Here is a 17,953-nt window from a genome sequence, read left to right as displayed (position 1 = left end):
AGTAACCTCCTTCAGATTACATTGTCTGCAAAGAATATAATACAGCTGCGTGCTTCTACCTCCGCTCTTGTAGGTCACTATATGTTCCTGCCATTTCTGTAAAAAAGTGTTCACTACTGCCATTTCCATCCTTTTTGCAAAGTCCACCACCATCAGTCCCTCAAAGTTCCTTTCCTGGATGCCGTAGTTACCCATCACTTCTTCATCGCCCCCGTTTCCTTCACCAACATGTCCATTACAATCTGCACCAATCACAACTCTCTCTCTGTCTGGGATGCTCAGAACTACTTCATCTAGTTCCTTCCAGAATTTCTCTTTCAACTCTCAGTCACATCCTACCTGTAGGGCATAGCCGCTAATCACATTATAGATAACACCCTCAATTTCAAATTTCAGCCCCATCACTCTATCTGATACTCTTTTCACCTCCAAGATGTTCTTAGCCAGCTCTTCCTTTAAAATGACCCCTACTCCATTCCTCTTCCCATCTACTCCATGGTAAAATAATTTAAACCCTGCTCCTGAACTTGTAGCCTTACTACCTTTGCACCTGGCCTCTTGTATGCACAATATATCAACCCTTCTCCTAATCATCATGTCAACGAACCCCTGACTTTTTCCTGTCATAGTCCAACATTCAAAGTTCCTACATTCAGTTGTAGGCTTTGTGCCTTATCTTCTTCTTTGGCCAACGAATCCAGTTTCGTCCTCTTCTTTGTTTTCAACCCACAGTAGCTGAATTTCCACTGACGCCCTGCAGGTTAGTGGTGCTGGGGGCGGCCGTTCTTAATCCGGCCCACGACCAATCCCGTGTGGGATTGATATGATAACCACATATATGTTTTTGGGAAAGTTTTACGCCGGATGCCCTTCCTGACGCAACCCCCTGCATTTATCCAGACTGGCCTACAGATTGCACTAGCTTGGGCCGCCCATAGGGCTACAGATAGTCAAATAGACAATCAAGACAATCAAATAAACAAAGGCAACATACGAGGTACACAATTGACATACTACTTAGGCTAAGTTAAAGTAAGGGTCCGAACACATATGAAGCTAGAAGAAAAATAGAGATAAAAGAGATTGAAACCACAATGTCCCTGCGGTGTTTCACACGTCAGGAGTGAAGAAAGTTGGAGTTGAGGTTTGTGGCCACTTGTCCAGCATCCTCTAAACCCTCAGGGTCTTTGTTGAAATTTTCCTCATCGCCAGTGTTAGCTCGTCGCTAGCATTAGATGTCGCTAGCGTTAGCTCGTCTTTGCACACAACCCTTTCAAGAAATTGCCCAATTGCACAGCCTTAAAGTGTTAAATCTTATTGGTATTCTGAGAATCTACTCCACCTACTGGGAACTTGTTTGACATGTAGCAATAAAGATTATACTGAAAACATGGATTAATCTGCTTAATCACATTGGACTGCTATTATTTTGAACAAATCTACTGTATATATGTGTAAATTATTCTTCATATGTTTTTGTCTAGAATGTGATTTCAACAGTGTGGTATGGTGATTTCAGGGTGAAAATATAGAAAAGCTATTTTGGGGGTAACGTCTGTTATTTGCCGATTTTCACATGCAGCAGTTTCTTGAAGCCAATAATTGATATGTTTGACCTTCACCATTAGTGGTTTGCTGCTACCTTGTGTTGGAGTTGAGCATCATGGGATTGAACGAACAGATGCTGGGAGTCTTGGAAATGGCATATATTTCAGCGATAGCATAAGGTCAGTACGAATCGAAAAAATGGTTTTTAACGTCGAATATCCTCACATACCGTAGGTGTTCTTTAATGCTCAACTGCTGAGCGTTGTTTCATTATTTTACTATCACAAGCCATCTTCACTCTCCATGTCATGCTTTGGCCTCCATACAGCACCTGCTTAAAGTACTCGAAGCCCAGTACTACGGATGGCTCTCGGCTCCTGCTGGTGTGTGACGTAGCCCTGGGACGCTGCCTGGATCTTCACCAGAGAGACTCCACATTAACTCGGGCCCCTGAGGGACACAACAGTGTGCACGCTGTCCGCCGCACGTCCACAAATCACTCTGAGTTTGAGTTAGGGCTAAAATTTTGTACACGGGAATAAATTAGTTCAGTTCGTTTGACGGTGTTAATGAAAACAATATTGCGACCATATTATTATTGTACTGGCAGATTGCGACCATATTATTATTGCACTGGCAGATTTGTGGGGTACAGCTCTTGTAATAGAGCCCACTGGATTTGCAGGCATCTGATAAAGTATTACCTATCCAGGTACCTCAGTCTTACTTAATGTACAGTGAAAGCTGCAATATATAATATAATTCTGTGATGCTGGCTTATATCCAAGTTGTTCACATTCCAAAACATGATATACAGTAAATGAAAATATATAAACAATGACGACCAGTTAAGGGTGTAGTTTGCCATTCGCCCAAAGTTAGCTGGGATAGGTTCCAGCACTCCCACAACCATTGTGATGTAAGGCAACTTGGAAAATGAATCGATGGATGGATGTTAAGCGATGCCAAAATAACTGTTATTCGGTACTTACTTAAAACGTACGTAAAAGTACTATTTGTCCAAAAACCACTCTGGTAAAAGTACTGAAGCCATCCCCTGAAGTAAAACTACAAAAGTATACACGTATAAATGTACTCACGTGAAAAATACATTTTTATTTTTCAAACCAATCATAAAATATAAATACATATAGTGAGAGTTTTGTCTCTCTCCAGATGATTGGCACGCATTCTGGGGGTTACAGTGCGAAAAAAAAAAAAAAAAAGAATAGATGGGCTTCAATATCCAATACAGTATTCCTCGTTTTTCATGGTTAATTGGGACCATAACCACCTGCGAAAAGTGATAAACTGCCAAGAGCGGGGATGTATCTTTATGTGGGTACTAGCACGTTTAAAATACATAAACAATATTTGTACTTTGCATATTTGAGACAAAAAGAGGTATTTAGCTAAATCTTTAATTATAAAACCTTTTAAATATAATATAGGTGGTATTGTGAATTTATAATATTAATACAAATTATAAAACGGATACTGTATTTTCTTACTGTATAGTTACCATTCATCACTCGGAGACTCTACTGCTGATAGATGCTGGCGATGTAGCTGAGTTGTTTTTTTAGCTTTGAGAGAGGGAGTTGTTTTTTTTTTTTGTGTGCATGAGTGTGTGTGTGTGCATGTGTGTATGTAGGTCGGGGTACCAGAATACTTAAAATATATCAGCAGTACAGTACTCATGTTTTGCATACTTGAGAAAGAAATACAACAGTACAAGTGTCTAGTTAAAATGGGATTGTCATGAAATGGATGATTTTTGGTCTATTATTTATGAAAAACCCACAGCCAATATGGTCCCATGTGTTTTTTTACCACAAAACAAGATCTTGACGTATACAGCTTTTTGTAACTCCCGCCATGAAAATCCTCTCGACGGATTTGTTTTCGAGAAAAGCAGGAAGTGACGTAAAGGACAGCGGCGCCTCCGAGTGGACTCGTTTGTTTCCATTAGTTTTACCTCCGGGAAGGTATCTCGTTGTTCACTCATGTTAGCCAAAATGCCGGCTCATTACATTGCTGGACATTGCTTGAACACTCGGGAGAATGGAATTACCCTTCATGAATTTGAAGAGACCTTGTTCGTTGTGAAAAATGGATTGCACGGGTGCAGAGGACGAGAGCTTCATAGGTTCCAAATAACAGGTAGGTGTGTATATAGCTACTAAAAAAAAATAATAGTTTGGGGTGGACCACGTCTCTCTCATAACGTAACAAAAGATCCGCGTATGAAATGTTTGCGTCGCCCAGCCAACAATGTCTCACTCAGCCTCGTCTCGATAGTGTTCATTGCGTACTGCGGTGGCTGTGAACAACCCTCTAAAAGCAGCATGCCTCGGCTTCATTATATGCCACCGGCGGTCACAGCTTCTGCGACGGGGGCGGCTCTGAAGAACCCAGCCGAGAATGCGTTACTCAGTCGCATGCGCGCATAAAGCGCCCTGGCTCGACTGTGTTGCTCAGTACTGCGGCGTCTGTGAACTCCCCCCTAAAGCAGCACTGCTCTGCTCTGTCATAAGCCACACCGGCCGGCTGCGATGAGCCGCGATGGCTCATCTCCGCCGCGGAAGTGGATCGGACGGGGATGCGGTTGGCTATGATCGCATATCATCTGAATATGGCTCGAAACAATAGTGGATATTGCCCCGGTAACTTCACTCGGTTGTGTGGTGTTGTCCTTTTATTTTTGTTGTTCGGCTTCCATAGTAGCAGGCACTGCACATTTTCAACGGCGGAAGTGACGTCAAGGACAGAGGACGCGACTAATATGGCGACCACTTGGATGTCAAGGGACGCATGATCCGCTCATATTTATTTTTTTGTATAGACATTGAAGTGAATACTGTTATATGTGTTTTTCATTACAATATCTATTTTAGAATGTTCATAGGGATGACGGTCCCACTTTAATAATACAATTTTTTTTTTGCAGTACATTCTTCACTCAAGCGAATCATCTGGTGGAGGCCCTGGCGTTGGATAGTCAATAGCTGAGTTTTTTACCTTTTGAGATGAGGATTTTTTTTTGTGTGTATGTGGGTACCAAAACGTTTAAAATGTGTCAACAGTACAGTACGTATTTATAGTTTGCATATTTGAGACAAACATTTTTAACAGTACAAGTGTCTAGTTAAATCTTGTGCTTCACATTAATATTTTCATTGCAATACATACATAATGAATATTCTTCACTCAGATAATCTTCTGGTGGAGGTGCTTGTCAGGTTTATGGAACCCAGGACATTTAAAGTACAATATTCAAGGAAGACAGACAAGAGGAACTTTTGCCCGCAAGGAGTAGGGGATGTGTACAGTTACAATCTCCTGCCCGTTCTGGCAACATCGCCACAGATCCTCCTTTTTATTTCCTTAGTGTGGTCCACTACGTAAAAAACACAGCAAACGTGATAAACAAGGCAACCGTAAGCAACCGTGACAAACAAAGCAAGTGTGAGTCGATAAACAAAGCAATCGAAGCGCTGGTGACAAATAAAGCAAACGTGAGTCTTTGTGATGTCTTCCACCATTGACCACAGAGTGCAGAATGTTCTCGCTGCACCTCTTTGACGTCCCCTCCGTCTCACCGTTGTGACGTCCTCTCTGTCCCATGCAATGTCTCTCTCTTCATTGCATCACATTGTTTAAGAACGCATAGCATCAAGCATTAAAAGCAAAAGGAGAGCAATTATGAGAGAACTTTTATGTACAATTAATCCAACAGTGCCGTGTAGCTGAGGTTTGTGTCTTTGAGGAAAACATGGTGTTGTCTTTGTTTTGCCTTCTGCTTCAAAATTTCCCTGTACAAGGACATAACCCCGTCAACACAATTACTAAATTCGACAGCTCGTACGATATTCTCATCGAACTCTTGTGCAAATTCTTCCTCCACATAACGGCAAGTAGCATTGGTGGCGAAGGAAGCCTCACCATACAGAAGCATGGTTCTGAAACCATAACGGTTTTGAAATTTTTCAAGCGAACCTTTGCTTGCTGAAAAGCCTCGTCCTCGAGGGAGTGAATCCCTCCTTGCAGCTTGAGGACCGTCAGCACTGTGTTCAGCCTCTTCATCATGGTCACAAGGCAGTTTTTTCTGCAATCCGCTACCCACAAAGGTAACGCAGCTTCCATTCAAACAATCACTTCATAGAGTCATGACACATTTCGCTTCCTTATTAAAATTTGTTGAAGTGGTTTTACAGATTTTATGTAGCACACCTTGGATTTATTTACGCCATAATGGTGTGCCACAAAAATGTAACTTCTGCCAGCTTTGATCATATCCAAAAGTTTTACTTTTTTGATGATTATCATCGTCCTCTTTCCCTTCTTCTTGGGCACTTTGGAGAAAGCTTTTGTATCAGTACAGCACTTTGGTGGCGTTGTGAAGATGAGAGGTTATCGTGTAGTCAGTCAACAGCATAGAAAAGGGTGGAATGGAAGCTCCACTTTTCAGTTTTTTATTTGTTAAAAAAGTAAAAAAATAGCTAATAAATTTCCTTCCACTTCACGATTATGTCCCACTTGTTGTTTATTCTTGACAAAAAAAATATTTCATATCTTTATGTTTGAAGCCTAAAATGTGGAGAAAGGTCGAAAAGTTCAAGTGGGCAAAATTCTTTCACAAGGCACTGTAACTATGGGACCTTTAAATTACCTTATTATCCATGGTAGGTTACTTTCCACTGCGCTATGGTTTAGCTACTGTATTTGTTGTACTGTACAACCTAAACACCTGTTCTGTTTTTTGTGACATCATTGCTAGGCTTTACACAATCCGGATTTTTGGGGCCAAGCACAGATGTGCATCACTAGTTGACCTGAGTCTGTAGAGCTCACAGCCCTACTGGGTTGAAATTACATTAAAATTTATTTCATGTATTCATGACTTAAACCATTTAGTGATTTATAGACCAGTAGGAGAACTTTTAAATATATTGTAAAGCTTAATGGGAGCCTGTTTATTTAAAACTTGGAGCAATACGCTCTGATCTATTTGTTCTGGTCAGAACCTGAGTTGCAACATTCTGTATGAGCTGCAGCTGTTTCATGCTCTTTGTGGGGAGTCCAATCAGAAGAACATTACAATAGTCGAGTCTACTTGGGCTAAATGCATGGATAAACTTCTCCTCGTCTGCCTGGCACATACAAGCCCTCATTCTGGATATGTTCGTCAGCTGGTAGAAGGTAGTTTTGTAATCTGTAATTTTTTTTTGTAATTAAGTCTAGTCTGAATCTATCAGTACACCAAGGTTTCTGATTCCCAAGTCAGTATTCAACCTCATATTTAGCACTTTTATGAGAGGAGTGAAGGGGGTGGGGGGTGGGCAAAAAATATTTTCATCTCCAAAAGCGGGAAGCTGCAAAAAAGTTTGGGAATCACTGGTCTATAGGTTGCTAACATGGAAGCGTCCAGCGTTCTAATTTTTAAAAGAGGCTAAATGGCAGCTACTTTAAGAGGCGTTTGAAACTGACTGAAGTGAGCAATTACTTATTTGCTGCAAATCAGCTAGCACAGACTTTGCATTAGTTTATAAAAAGTCAGATTGTATTGAGTAAAGACTGGTTGATTGGTTCAGCTGGTTTTCTGTACAGGTTTTTCTGTCAACTATCACACTCTGACATGGTAATATAGTTTTTCCCGGGTTGCTTCAGAAATAGTATCATGTTATCATTTTGCTGATTTGTGTTGGTATTTAACTTGATGGATTGGATATTTTCATGAAAATAAGGAATTTGATTGCATTTTTCTGCTGTTAGGAGTTCTGGAGCTATGTGATTCAGCGGGTTGTGAGTTTATCTGCCACAGCAAAGAGTGCGAGTATTGTTGAAGCTCTTACAGATGATTATTATGATCATTATCACGATTGGTTGGTGCAGACAAGGTCTCTACTTATGGCCAAATTTATACCGTCTACCAAGTAAACAATTCACTATATACTTCATACCCGTAGTAGCTACTTACATGATGGGTCATGTGACCAACACATACTGGAGGTGGAAGCACAATGGTGTTGCCTGTCATCTAGTGCTGTTTTAAAGTTAATGCTCAAATTACTGAAGTCACAGTTATGAGTTTGATTGTTTCAAGCTAAGCTCCAGCCTTCTATGTGGAGTTTGCATGTTCTTCTTATTTCTGCATGGGGTTTCTCCTGGTATAGAGCTCGTGCACGTGATGTCACTATTTTCACGGTGCCATATTGCTGGTCAAAAAGACCTGCTCGTCCTGCCAGTGTGGGGGACATTGAGCCAGAGCAGAATATTCACAATGTCCGAGACTTGTTGTGCTGTTGGTTGTTACAACAGAGAAGACAGATATTCAAAGAGGTCATCTTGTAGAATAACACAGAAAAAAAAACAGAAAAACAGAAAAGATCGATGGATTTCGCCAATTAAACGTGATGGTTGGTCCCCAACCAAATACACACAACTGTGTAGCGAGCACTTAATTTAAAAAAGGAATTATTCTTCTCAATCTAAAATTCCCAAGAATTATTTATAATGCCAAGTTGGCTCATTTGAGAACAATGCGTTTAAAAATAAAGAAATAAAGGGAGTCATCGCCAACGTACACGGAAGCGTTTTGCGGCCACGTTAAACTTCGATAAGCCTCTCCCCGACAGATTTTTTTCTTTTAAGATGCATTGTTCTCAAATGAGCCAGTTGCGTATTTAAAAAAAAAAAAGAAAATAAACCGGCGGTCACACGGACGTTTACGCAGGTTAACGTGTGGCCGCAACATGCTTCCGTGTATGGGGGCCGAAGCCTATCCCAGCGGTTTAATTTCTTTTTTTAAATACGATTTGGACTTATAAAAGAAAGAACAATGCATATTTCAAAAACGAAAAAAAACTGTCACGGAGAGGTTTACCGAAGTTTATCGTTTGGCTGCAACACGCTTCATGTACGGAGGAGCCGAGTCCGTCTTTTTTTTTTTTTTTACGCATTTCTCTGTTACGCATTGAGCCAACTTGGCATTATAAATACTTCTTGGCAAATGCTACGGAGGAGCCGACTCGCTTGTCCTCTTTTATTTTTCCAATCATAGTTAATGAATGCGAATTTGTGTAAAACCAGGGGTCATTTATTTAAATATTGGTATTTGTATTGAATACGAGCTGAAAAATTGAAAAAGGTGAACGTGTGCCCGAACACACTTCCGCGTTCACGAGCCATCTCTTGAGAGCTGATCCTGCAGCAAAGTATTTGTATGCGTCCAGACTTTTCTACGCTTTCAAACTCTTCCATGTAAATCTCCACGACTTACTCACCAGATACATGTATAGATCAAGTTGTCCAAGACAAGTAGAAGCGGGTTAACAGTCCAATTTCTTATCTGCAAAAACGTCGACTTCGCCATTAAATATGGGTCCTCTATGTCAAGTGTCTCTCATTTTTCAATGTACTTTCGTTGATTATCACCTTCTAAATGTTTAACGGTATCAGACAAAACTCCGGGTGCCGTGATATAAGACGAATTTTCTTGTCGTCTCCAACCGACTTAGCATTGAGCAATGCTTTGCTTACTCGACAGTATGGCCAGTCACGTGACTTCAGTGACATAGGTGCTCGAGCTCTATTGCAGCTTCGTCCATATTCCTAAAACAACTTCTTCTTTCTAAGGTTGATTTGAAGATTCTCAATTATCCATAGGAGTGATTGTTTGCGTGAATGGTATTTGTCTACATACCCTTTGATTTACTGGCGACCATTTGAAGTTTTATCCTGTCTCTGACCCAAATTCAGCTGGTATAGGCTCCAGCTCACCCAGGTAAGGGCAAGTGAGATAGAAGATGGAAGGATGGATGATATTTTCCTCAGTAATTAATGTAGCTAAACTTAGGTGATTGCGGTAAGAAACAATCCTATTCTCAGTTATCACAATCTCTCTATTTAAGTCTTCTTGGAAAGAAAGATTGCAGTTCAAATGTGGCTGTAGCTAATTCTGTACCGCTATATTTTCCAGAGTGATGAGTACGTGGTGTACAGTCCAGAGCAGGTCAAGCTGAAATATGTTGTACGGTTCAGCATCGATGGAGACCAACTGAAAGTCTTCAGTCCAGCTGTTGACTCCTCTACTGAATCTTGTATGCCCCCTGCTGACTTAGGTGAGCACTACACAGCACTTGCGCGCAAGACATTGGTGTTAATAGAAATAGTTAAGCTGTTTTTTTTCCCTATTAATTTAGGGAGTCAGTGTTAGGTCACACTCAAGTGTCTTTTCTTTAAAAATGTATATCTTAAGCTGTCATCTCCACAAGATGCCGTTCATTGCGAGTTCTATTTAAACCACCGACACTTAAAATAAATAAATCAAAATTCAGAAGTAATTTCACATTAAAGAACCTCAGGGGTCGCGTTCACAAAGCTTCCTCTTGTAGCGTCGCTCCTAATTGACACTAAAACTTCTTTCGCCAAGAGTTTCCTCTCAGGATCAGTTGGCAAAGTAGCTGAGCACAAGTTTTTAGTACAGTAACTGAAAGAAGCAAGCGCCCATCTTTGAACTGCATGGGAAGTATTTATCATTCATTTCAAAGGAATGCAATGGATTAGAATGGCTTCTTTTTGTAAGATAACTGCTGTAAGTTGATCTTTGTAGAGGCATTTAAACATGACGGCACTGCCTATAACACTCATGAGGGGAGATAATGACATCATGATGTGATAATAAGTGTGTGCTCTATATGTGTTTTTTCTCAGTATTCTTTCCTGATGATGATAATGATGATGATGACATTGGAAGCATAAAGAACCCATTGGACAACGTGACTGGAGGACTGCTGGACAACGCAGGCCAGCAGCTTCCCCTGCTGGCCGTGCATGTAAAGTGCAAGTTGATGGATTTGCTCTCTCATGTAGGAGCAATTTTTCCCTTCAGTGACTTTACTTATATGTCTTCAAGTTGCAGCATCCAAGAAGACAAACATTTTTATATTTATGCCTTTATCTTTTCGTAGGTTATCATCTTCCAAAAGTACACCAATCGGAGCGATGTAGCCATTGAGGCCAAGTATGTCTTCCCTTTGGATGATTACGCAGCCGTGTGTGGTTTTGAGGCCTTCATTAATGGGAAACATGTGGTGGGACAGGTACATTACCTCAAAATGTCCTTTTAGTTCAAGAAACAGTGATAAGCTAAGGTTCGATTTACATGTCATCAAATGACCCAAATCTCATCTTTTTCTCCCATATGGCCAAATTCCTGGCAGTCTAAGCAGGAAAAAATGCAAATCCTTGGTAAAGCTCAAATTACATTTTCTCAAATAGAGGCTGTAGTTATCTGTACTAAAAAACAAAATTATAAATGAAAGTGTTCAAAACTCTACGTTGTTTCATGTGTTCAAAAAGTATTTTTTTTTCAATAAATCAAACAAATTCCACAACAGAGTGGCACTTCAAGGTCATATTTGGAAAAAAATATTGATCTTATAAAAGAATGGCACGTGACCATTGAGAGCTAATCACAAGCTTTGGCTTTAGAATGAGTAAGTGGTATGAATATAAATCTGAACTTTATTGATAAAATGACCTGGGATAGAGTGTGTATTCCCACAACTAGAATGAATACAAGTAGCATAGCAAATGATGGATGAACCTTTTAGAAAAAAAATCTCAAATCTTTTTTCTGCTCTTTCATAAGGCACGTCCTTAACCTTCTTACATCTCTAAGAATAGGTTTGTCAGTGACAAACCAACAAAACGGACATAAAACAGTGGCATGTAAGTACAGTGGTGCCTTGAGATATGAGTTTAATTTGTCCAATGACTGTACTTTAGCTCAATGTGCTCTTATCTCAAAGTGGATTTCCCCATTGAAATTAATGTAAATGCCATTAATCCATTCCAGCCCCCAAAATGCCACCCCATTTTTTATTTTCCACATCTTTTTTAGACAAGAAATATTGTATTGTATTGTATTGTATAAAAACATAAAAAATGGAAAGGAAGGAACTGCTTTTATAAAGTGTACTTACCTTGGAAATGAGACGACTTTTGTGACAGAACATACTGGCGGAGGTGGAGGGTGGAGAAGGCAGATGAGGTGGTTTCTCAGTCACTTTCGCTCTCTTCTTTACACTTTATGTCTGAAGTTAAAGGAAGACTCTCCCCAAAATTTATATGTACAATAAACCCCCCATTGTAAAGTAATATTATTATTACATATATTTTGGACATTAATTGAAAAAAATGGAAAATAAACATTTTTTAAATCCAAGCAATATCTGGAAATGTCTCAGCTTTCACAGCCAGACCTGGAAGAAACGTCCATGACCCCGCCCCTAATGTCGCCAGTGCTTAGCGTTAGAGACCATTCGTTCGAGTTAAGTCAAAATGACGACGTGTTCGGCACCAAACTGCAACAAAACTGAGAAGACACACCCAAATGTGTCGTCGTTTAACCTCCCATGGGGTCAACCTGACAGGATAAAGCTGTCACAGTTGAGGCTCGTTCATCAGCCGGAGAAATTTGCACGCATCTAACCATTACTGGTTATTAGCCGCTTAGCTATAGCCTCTCGTGCTGGGACTGTATAAGCAACAACATACTTTATGAGGCAGCACGGTGGCGCAGCTGTAAAGCGTTGGCCTCACAGTAATGAGAACCCGGGTTCAATCCTCTGTGTGTGTGTGGAGTTTGCATGCTCTCCCCGTGTCTGCGTGTGTGTAACCTGCCTGCTTCCCATTGACAGCTGGGTGGGCTCCAGCACTCCCGCAACCCTCGTGCGGCTAAGAAAATGGATGGATATACAGTATACGTGTAATCACTTTAGGGAAGTCCTTTTTTTTTTTTTTGCATCTTATATTCCAGATATAAAAAAAAAAAAACATTAGATAGGCCTATGCCGTACTCAGAAAATAAACGCTCGCATTTTTTATAAACTTTGGACATAGCCCATAGCATTCATATAGCTCACATAGCATTCACATAGGATTCCAAGGCCGTTAAAAATAGTTACTCACCGATTTTCCATTGGATGTACAAGTGGTCTTTTCATCAAACTGTCATGAATCATAAGTAAATTAATATGTAACTGGTCTTCCAAACCATCCAAACAAGCAACTCTGTATATATCTAGTATCTATGTTATGCAGACAAGTTGATCGTGATCCAAGTTCATTCTGAAGTGCTCCATTTTTTTTTTTTTTTTTTTTTTACCTTTTCAAACTCACGACAACACTGGCATTCTGCCACAGTTGGCATTAGGTCACAAAGAGAACACGAACCCCAGTTTTTCGAAACGAGCCTGTTTGGAAGATCTCCGAGGTCCATGTTATGCCTCTCCATCAGCGTCATGCCCCCTCTCCAACACGTCAAGTTCCGCCTGTGTGTATTCTTGCTCAAACGCTTGAACATTGTACATTTTTATTTTTGTTTTGTTTGCTCAATGGCAGGAGTAGTAATAACACGGAGCATCGACTTGCTGTTATACTTACTTTTTTGGCTCTTAGCACACAACACTTCCCAGCATGCGTGCACTGTCCACCACTCCGGCTGCCAGTCAATCGCAAGAGGCTGGCTGCTTGAAATGTGGATCTTGGGGTAAAAAAAGTTTTGTTTAATGGAATGGGATTATTGTTCGTCATCAGTGCCACGCCCCCTCTCCAACACGTCAAATTCTGCATGTGTGTATTCTGGCTCAAAACTCACAGGCTTGAACATTGTACATTGTAGTATTTTTGTTTTGTTTGTTTATAGTTATTTTTTAACAAAAATCGGCCACAAAATGTCAGATAGTGCATGTTCTCTGTTTGGTGAAACGTATCCACGAGCAATGGGGGACCAGAACAGCAAGCACTGCAGGCGTGGCAAACACTGATCGCCTGTCAGTTTTCCAGCCGGGCTCATTGAAATGTCTGAGCGAGTAAGTCATTTCGATAATATTTTTCTTTGTGAAACCTGAGGATAACGAAACACTGAACACTCATCTACTAACTTTTAATGCGTGCTCCTATTCCTTTCCGACAAAGTGGTCCTTTAATGGGAACAACTTTGTTTTTCTTTCATTTTTGCTGAACTTAATTTGTATCATTTCACTTAGATACGTAGCACTAAGCCAATGTTACTTCAAATTTAAGCCTTTTAAGTGCACCTTATGGTCGTCCAAATACAGTACTTTGAAAACATGTAATGAAACGTGTCTTTTTGTGTGTGTGTGTGTGTGTGTGTGTGTGTGTGTGTGTGTGTGTGTGTGTGTGTGTGTGTGTGTGTGTGTGTGTGTGTCAGTTTTGGTTTCACTTCCTACTTTGCTTACGTAATTCTCTTAAAAACGTGTTGAGACTAATCCATCTTTTGAAATAAGTTTTACATCAAAAAGGACAACACAGTGGACGACTGGTTAGGGCATCTGCCTCACAGTTCTGGGGACCGGGGTGTAAATCCCTGCCCTGCCTGTGTGGAGTTTGAATGTTCTCCCCTTGCCTGCGTGTTTTTTTTTACCAGGCACTCCAGTTTCCTCCCACATCTCAAAAATATGCATTAACATGTATTTAGAGTACGAATGGTTGTTTATTTCCATATGCCCTATGATTGGTTGGCGACCAGTTTAGGGTGTACCCCGCCTCCTGCCCGAAGAGAACTGGGATAGGGTCCAGCACACCCGTGACTATTGTGAATAGTGGCCCAGATAATGGATGAATGCTACAAAAAAGACAAAGAAAAAGCAAAATGGCAGAGGAATCTTAGTCCTTAACTAAGCTCTGCATGGCAGGCTAACGTTTGAAAGGGTATGACATAAAAGCCACCTAAAGCGAAAATAAGAAAAAATCCACACATGCATCACACAGATTTGACAATCTTTTTGACAAACATCAGCTATAGGTAAAAATACAGAATTGAGGGTTCAGTGTATATCCAGCCTTGTGTGGTATTTTTCAAGCCAGCTTCCCTGCATGTCCTTGAATATCAGGTGAAGGAGAAGGAGCAGGCTCATAAGGAGTACAAGCGGGCTATAGAGAAGGGCCATGGAGCCTACCTCATGGACCAGGATGCACCAGTATGCACACATCACACACAGACATCCCCACTCTGAAGGATACATTAGAGTTGATGTCATTTGCATTTTAATCTCTGCACACTTCCCTGCAGGACGTTTTCACCATCAATGTGGGCAACCTGCCAGCAGGCGCCAGTGTACTCATTAAAGTGACCTTTGTGTCTGAGCTCATCGTCAAGGATGGGAGTGTTTTTTTCACCCTGCCTGGTAGTGTTGCACCATGGCAGGAAAATGCAGCCTTCAACCAGACTACGCAGGTAAGATGGGCCTGGCAAGGATTCAAAGAGAAACTACTGTGCCTTTTTCATTTATTTTTTAGAAGAAAATATTTTTTTTAAATTAAGTTTCTGGTAGCCTCAGAAGGTTTTTGTGCTTTCAACAGGTGACTGTGGACAAAGTATGTGTGACGGATAATGCAACAAGTACAAGGTTTGCTTTGAAGTAGATCTTTGACTATAAATTTTTATTTCAATAAATGAAAAAAGATGGATTTCTTGAAAAACAAATTCTAATTGTTTTTTCCCATAATTAGTCCCCACTCAAACATTTAAATAAAAACCTTTTTTTCATTTGTTAATACTGGTGGTTAGTTAGTTCAATAAAGTAGAATTTAGAGTTTAAAAAAGTCTGAAAGAACCCATATTTTCCCATTTGATGGACGTGGCCTAAAAATGTTCTTAAATCTTAAACATGCAGATACCCTTTTCACTCCTACCATATGTTTCCTCGAGTCACCATCTTTATTGTGCTTTTTTTCACAAATCAATCTTGAAGTTTCTGATCACCTAAAATAGTGGTTGTCAAATACTGTATTTTACATCAAATACAGTTAAAAAGTGCTTGTATTAAATACAGTACCTTGTGAAAGTATTCGGCCCCCTTGAACTTTTCAACCTTTCGCCATTATTCAGGCTTCAAACATAAAGATATATAATTCAATTTTGATTGTTCTCCTATGGACAGACTCTCCCACCTCAGCTGTAGATCTCTGCAGTTCATCCAGGGTGATCATGGGCCTCTTGGGTCCATCTCTGATCAGTCTTCTCCTTGTTCGAGGTGAAAGTTGAGAGGGATGGCCAGGTCTTGGTAGATTTGCAGAGGTCTGATACTCCTTCCATTTCAATATGATTGCTTGGACAGTGCTTCTTGAGATGTTTTAAGCATGGGAAATGTTTTTGTATCCAAATCCGGCTTTAAACTTCTCCACAACAGTATCTCGGACCTGCCTGGTGTGTTCCTTGGTCTTCATGATCCTTTCTACACTTTAAACAGAACCCCGAGACTATCACAGAGCAGGTGCAGTTATACGGAGACTTGATTAAACACAGGTGGATTCTATTTATCATCATCAGTCAACATTGGATCATTCAGAGGACCTCACTAAACTTCTGGAGTGAGTTTGCTGCACTAAAAGTAAAGGGGGCGAGTAATATTGTATACCCCACTTTTCAGTTTTTCATTTGTTAAAAAAGTATAAAATATCCAATAAATTTTGTTCCACTTCACAATTGTGACCCACTTGTTGATTCTTGACTAACATTTTCAATCTTTATGTTGAAATGTGGGGAAAGGTTGAAAAGTTCAATGGGGCCGAATACTTGCACAAGGCACTTTAAGAATTGTGTAGTAGGCCATCACAAATGAGACAAAGGATTTAGTCTTGAATGGCATATTTAATATTTTAAGCCACTGTAACATGAACAGTTCTGCAGTTGCACATCACAAATTAAAAAGAAATGAATTAAAATGTTCTGCATGTAGAATTTAACCAAAAACTGTATCTGAATGAAAACTAAGTAAATGAAGTCCCAAAATCTTAAATGCAAATTGATTATACTAAAACGACAACCGCAACTGTAGTTTGGTAGTAACTCTTTCACATACCGCGAAAGAGACCCTGCACTAGTGGCACCAGTACCACGCTTTGAGATTCACTGGGCATCGAAATTGCCTCATACATCACCATTGTTTTGGCATGTGACATTAGCGTACCAGTAAAAATTGACTGCTATAGTTGTGCTTATACTATGTGTAGAGTGTGTGCTAACACAGTCATTGATCCCCATCAGAGAGTTCAACCTTGACATGTCCATTGAGATGCCATATCAGATCAGCAGCCTGCAATGTATCACACACCAAGTTAAGATCAAGGTTTGTCACGTAACCTTCATTTATTGTTATTGAATTTTAACAAACTACTTTTCTTGTCTTTAGAACATGCAGCTTCATTAGAAATGTACAGTTGTTTCCTTTTGTATTTTTCAAAGAATTTTCTTATTTTAGTTCACATTTAAACCTATGAACTGCAGAGCTTAAAGAACTTACACAAATGCCTTTCAACACCACAGATCATCACAATGCCATGACAGCGCTGATCATTTTCCTCTCTCTGATCATAATTTTAAACGTAATGAATGTTATCCCGCAGAGGACCAACTGCAAGGCAGTGGTGAGTGTGCTGCCAGGGCAGGTCATGACTCCAGAAGGGTTCCAGCTATCAGTCACCCTGTCAGAAGTTAATCTTCCCAGGATGTGGGTGGAAAGACACCCTAACAAGGACAGCCAGGTCTGATAGCTGGGGGTCAGTGTGTGAGCCTTCATCTGCAGCTTCGATCCTGGAATTCATTTTTGATGACATCATTGTCTATCTCGTAGGCCTGCATGTTAGTTTTTTACCCTAACTTTGAGATGAAACCCAGTTCTGGAGCCAATGAAGTTGTCATTTTGCTGGACACTTCTGAGTCCATGCGTGGAGAGCCTCTTCTCTGGGCACAGAAGATTGCCCAGCATGCCATTAAAATCCTCAAGGGTGACCTTAAAATCAACATCGTCTTGTTTGGCACAGGTCAGTATTGCTTTATTTTAGTGCAACACCCCCTCTCATTTATTGCTGCTCAGTCTGTCAAGATTTTGGAGCCAACAACACATCACTAACCAGCCCAGGAACTTTGTATCCCTTGGAGAAGGAACTTCATCTAATCTTCATCTAAATGTCTCATATTTTTTATCCTTTTAATCCTGTTGAGGCAATTGAGAACACATTCTCATTTGGAATGCCAATCTAGATGCAGTCAGTCTTTGAAGTAGGGAGGTATATTAAACACAGGCACATTACAATGAATATATTTATGCTATTTCCTGAAGCCTTACACAGTTTCAGAACAAATTTGAGATCACTAAATCACACCTACTGTATAGTCATCTGCAGGCTGATACAGTGTGCCCTCGCCCATTCCCGTTTCACCGTTTGCGGTCCAGCATATTCGCAGATTTTGGTTTGGATTTTTTTTTTTATTTACCGTATTTTAATGTTTTTTTCAGGATTGTAAAAGTCTTAAATTCTCTACTAAATAGACAAGGCACCACATTAGACAGGGTGCCTTACAGTGTGGTAC

General features: G+C 40.3%; 1 protein-coding gene across 1 annotated transcript in view; it reads left to right on the top strand.

Annotated features, from left to right (window-relative positions):
* The window catches only part of parp4 (poly (ADP-ribose) polymerase family, member 4), a 117,355-nt gene that overhangs the window by 48,776 nt on the left and 50,626 nt on the right, over positions 1-17,953 (top strand). Inside the window, 12 exon segments of the mRNA XM_061841226.1 lie at positions 1,629-1,727; positions 1,877-2,059; positions 3,146-3,148; positions 9,532-9,671; positions 10,264-10,418; positions 10,521-10,652; positions 14,472-14,558; positions 14,651-14,815; positions 14,941-14,987; positions 16,628-16,709; positions 16,987-17,124; positions 17,214-17,403. Of these exon segments, the coding sequence (XP_061697210.1) occupies positions 1,629-1,727; positions 1,877-2,059; positions 3,146-3,148; positions 9,532-9,671; positions 10,264-10,418; positions 10,521-10,652; positions 14,472-14,558; positions 14,651-14,815; positions 14,941-14,987; positions 16,628-16,709; positions 16,987-17,124; positions 17,214-17,403 (1,421 nt within the window).

Source organism: Syngnathoides biaculeatus, chromosome 14 (assembly GCF_019802595.1).
Source record: "Syngnathoides biaculeatus isolate LvHL_M chromosome 14, ASM1980259v1, whole genome shotgun sequence".
In the NCBI taxonomy this organism is placed as follows: domain Eukaryota; kingdom Metazoa; phylum Chordata; class Actinopteri; order Syngnathiformes; family Syngnathidae; genus Syngnathoides; species Syngnathoides biaculeatus.
The sequence above is the reverse complement of the archived record's forward strand: the minus strand, read 5'-3'. Positions and strand labels throughout refer to the sequence as shown.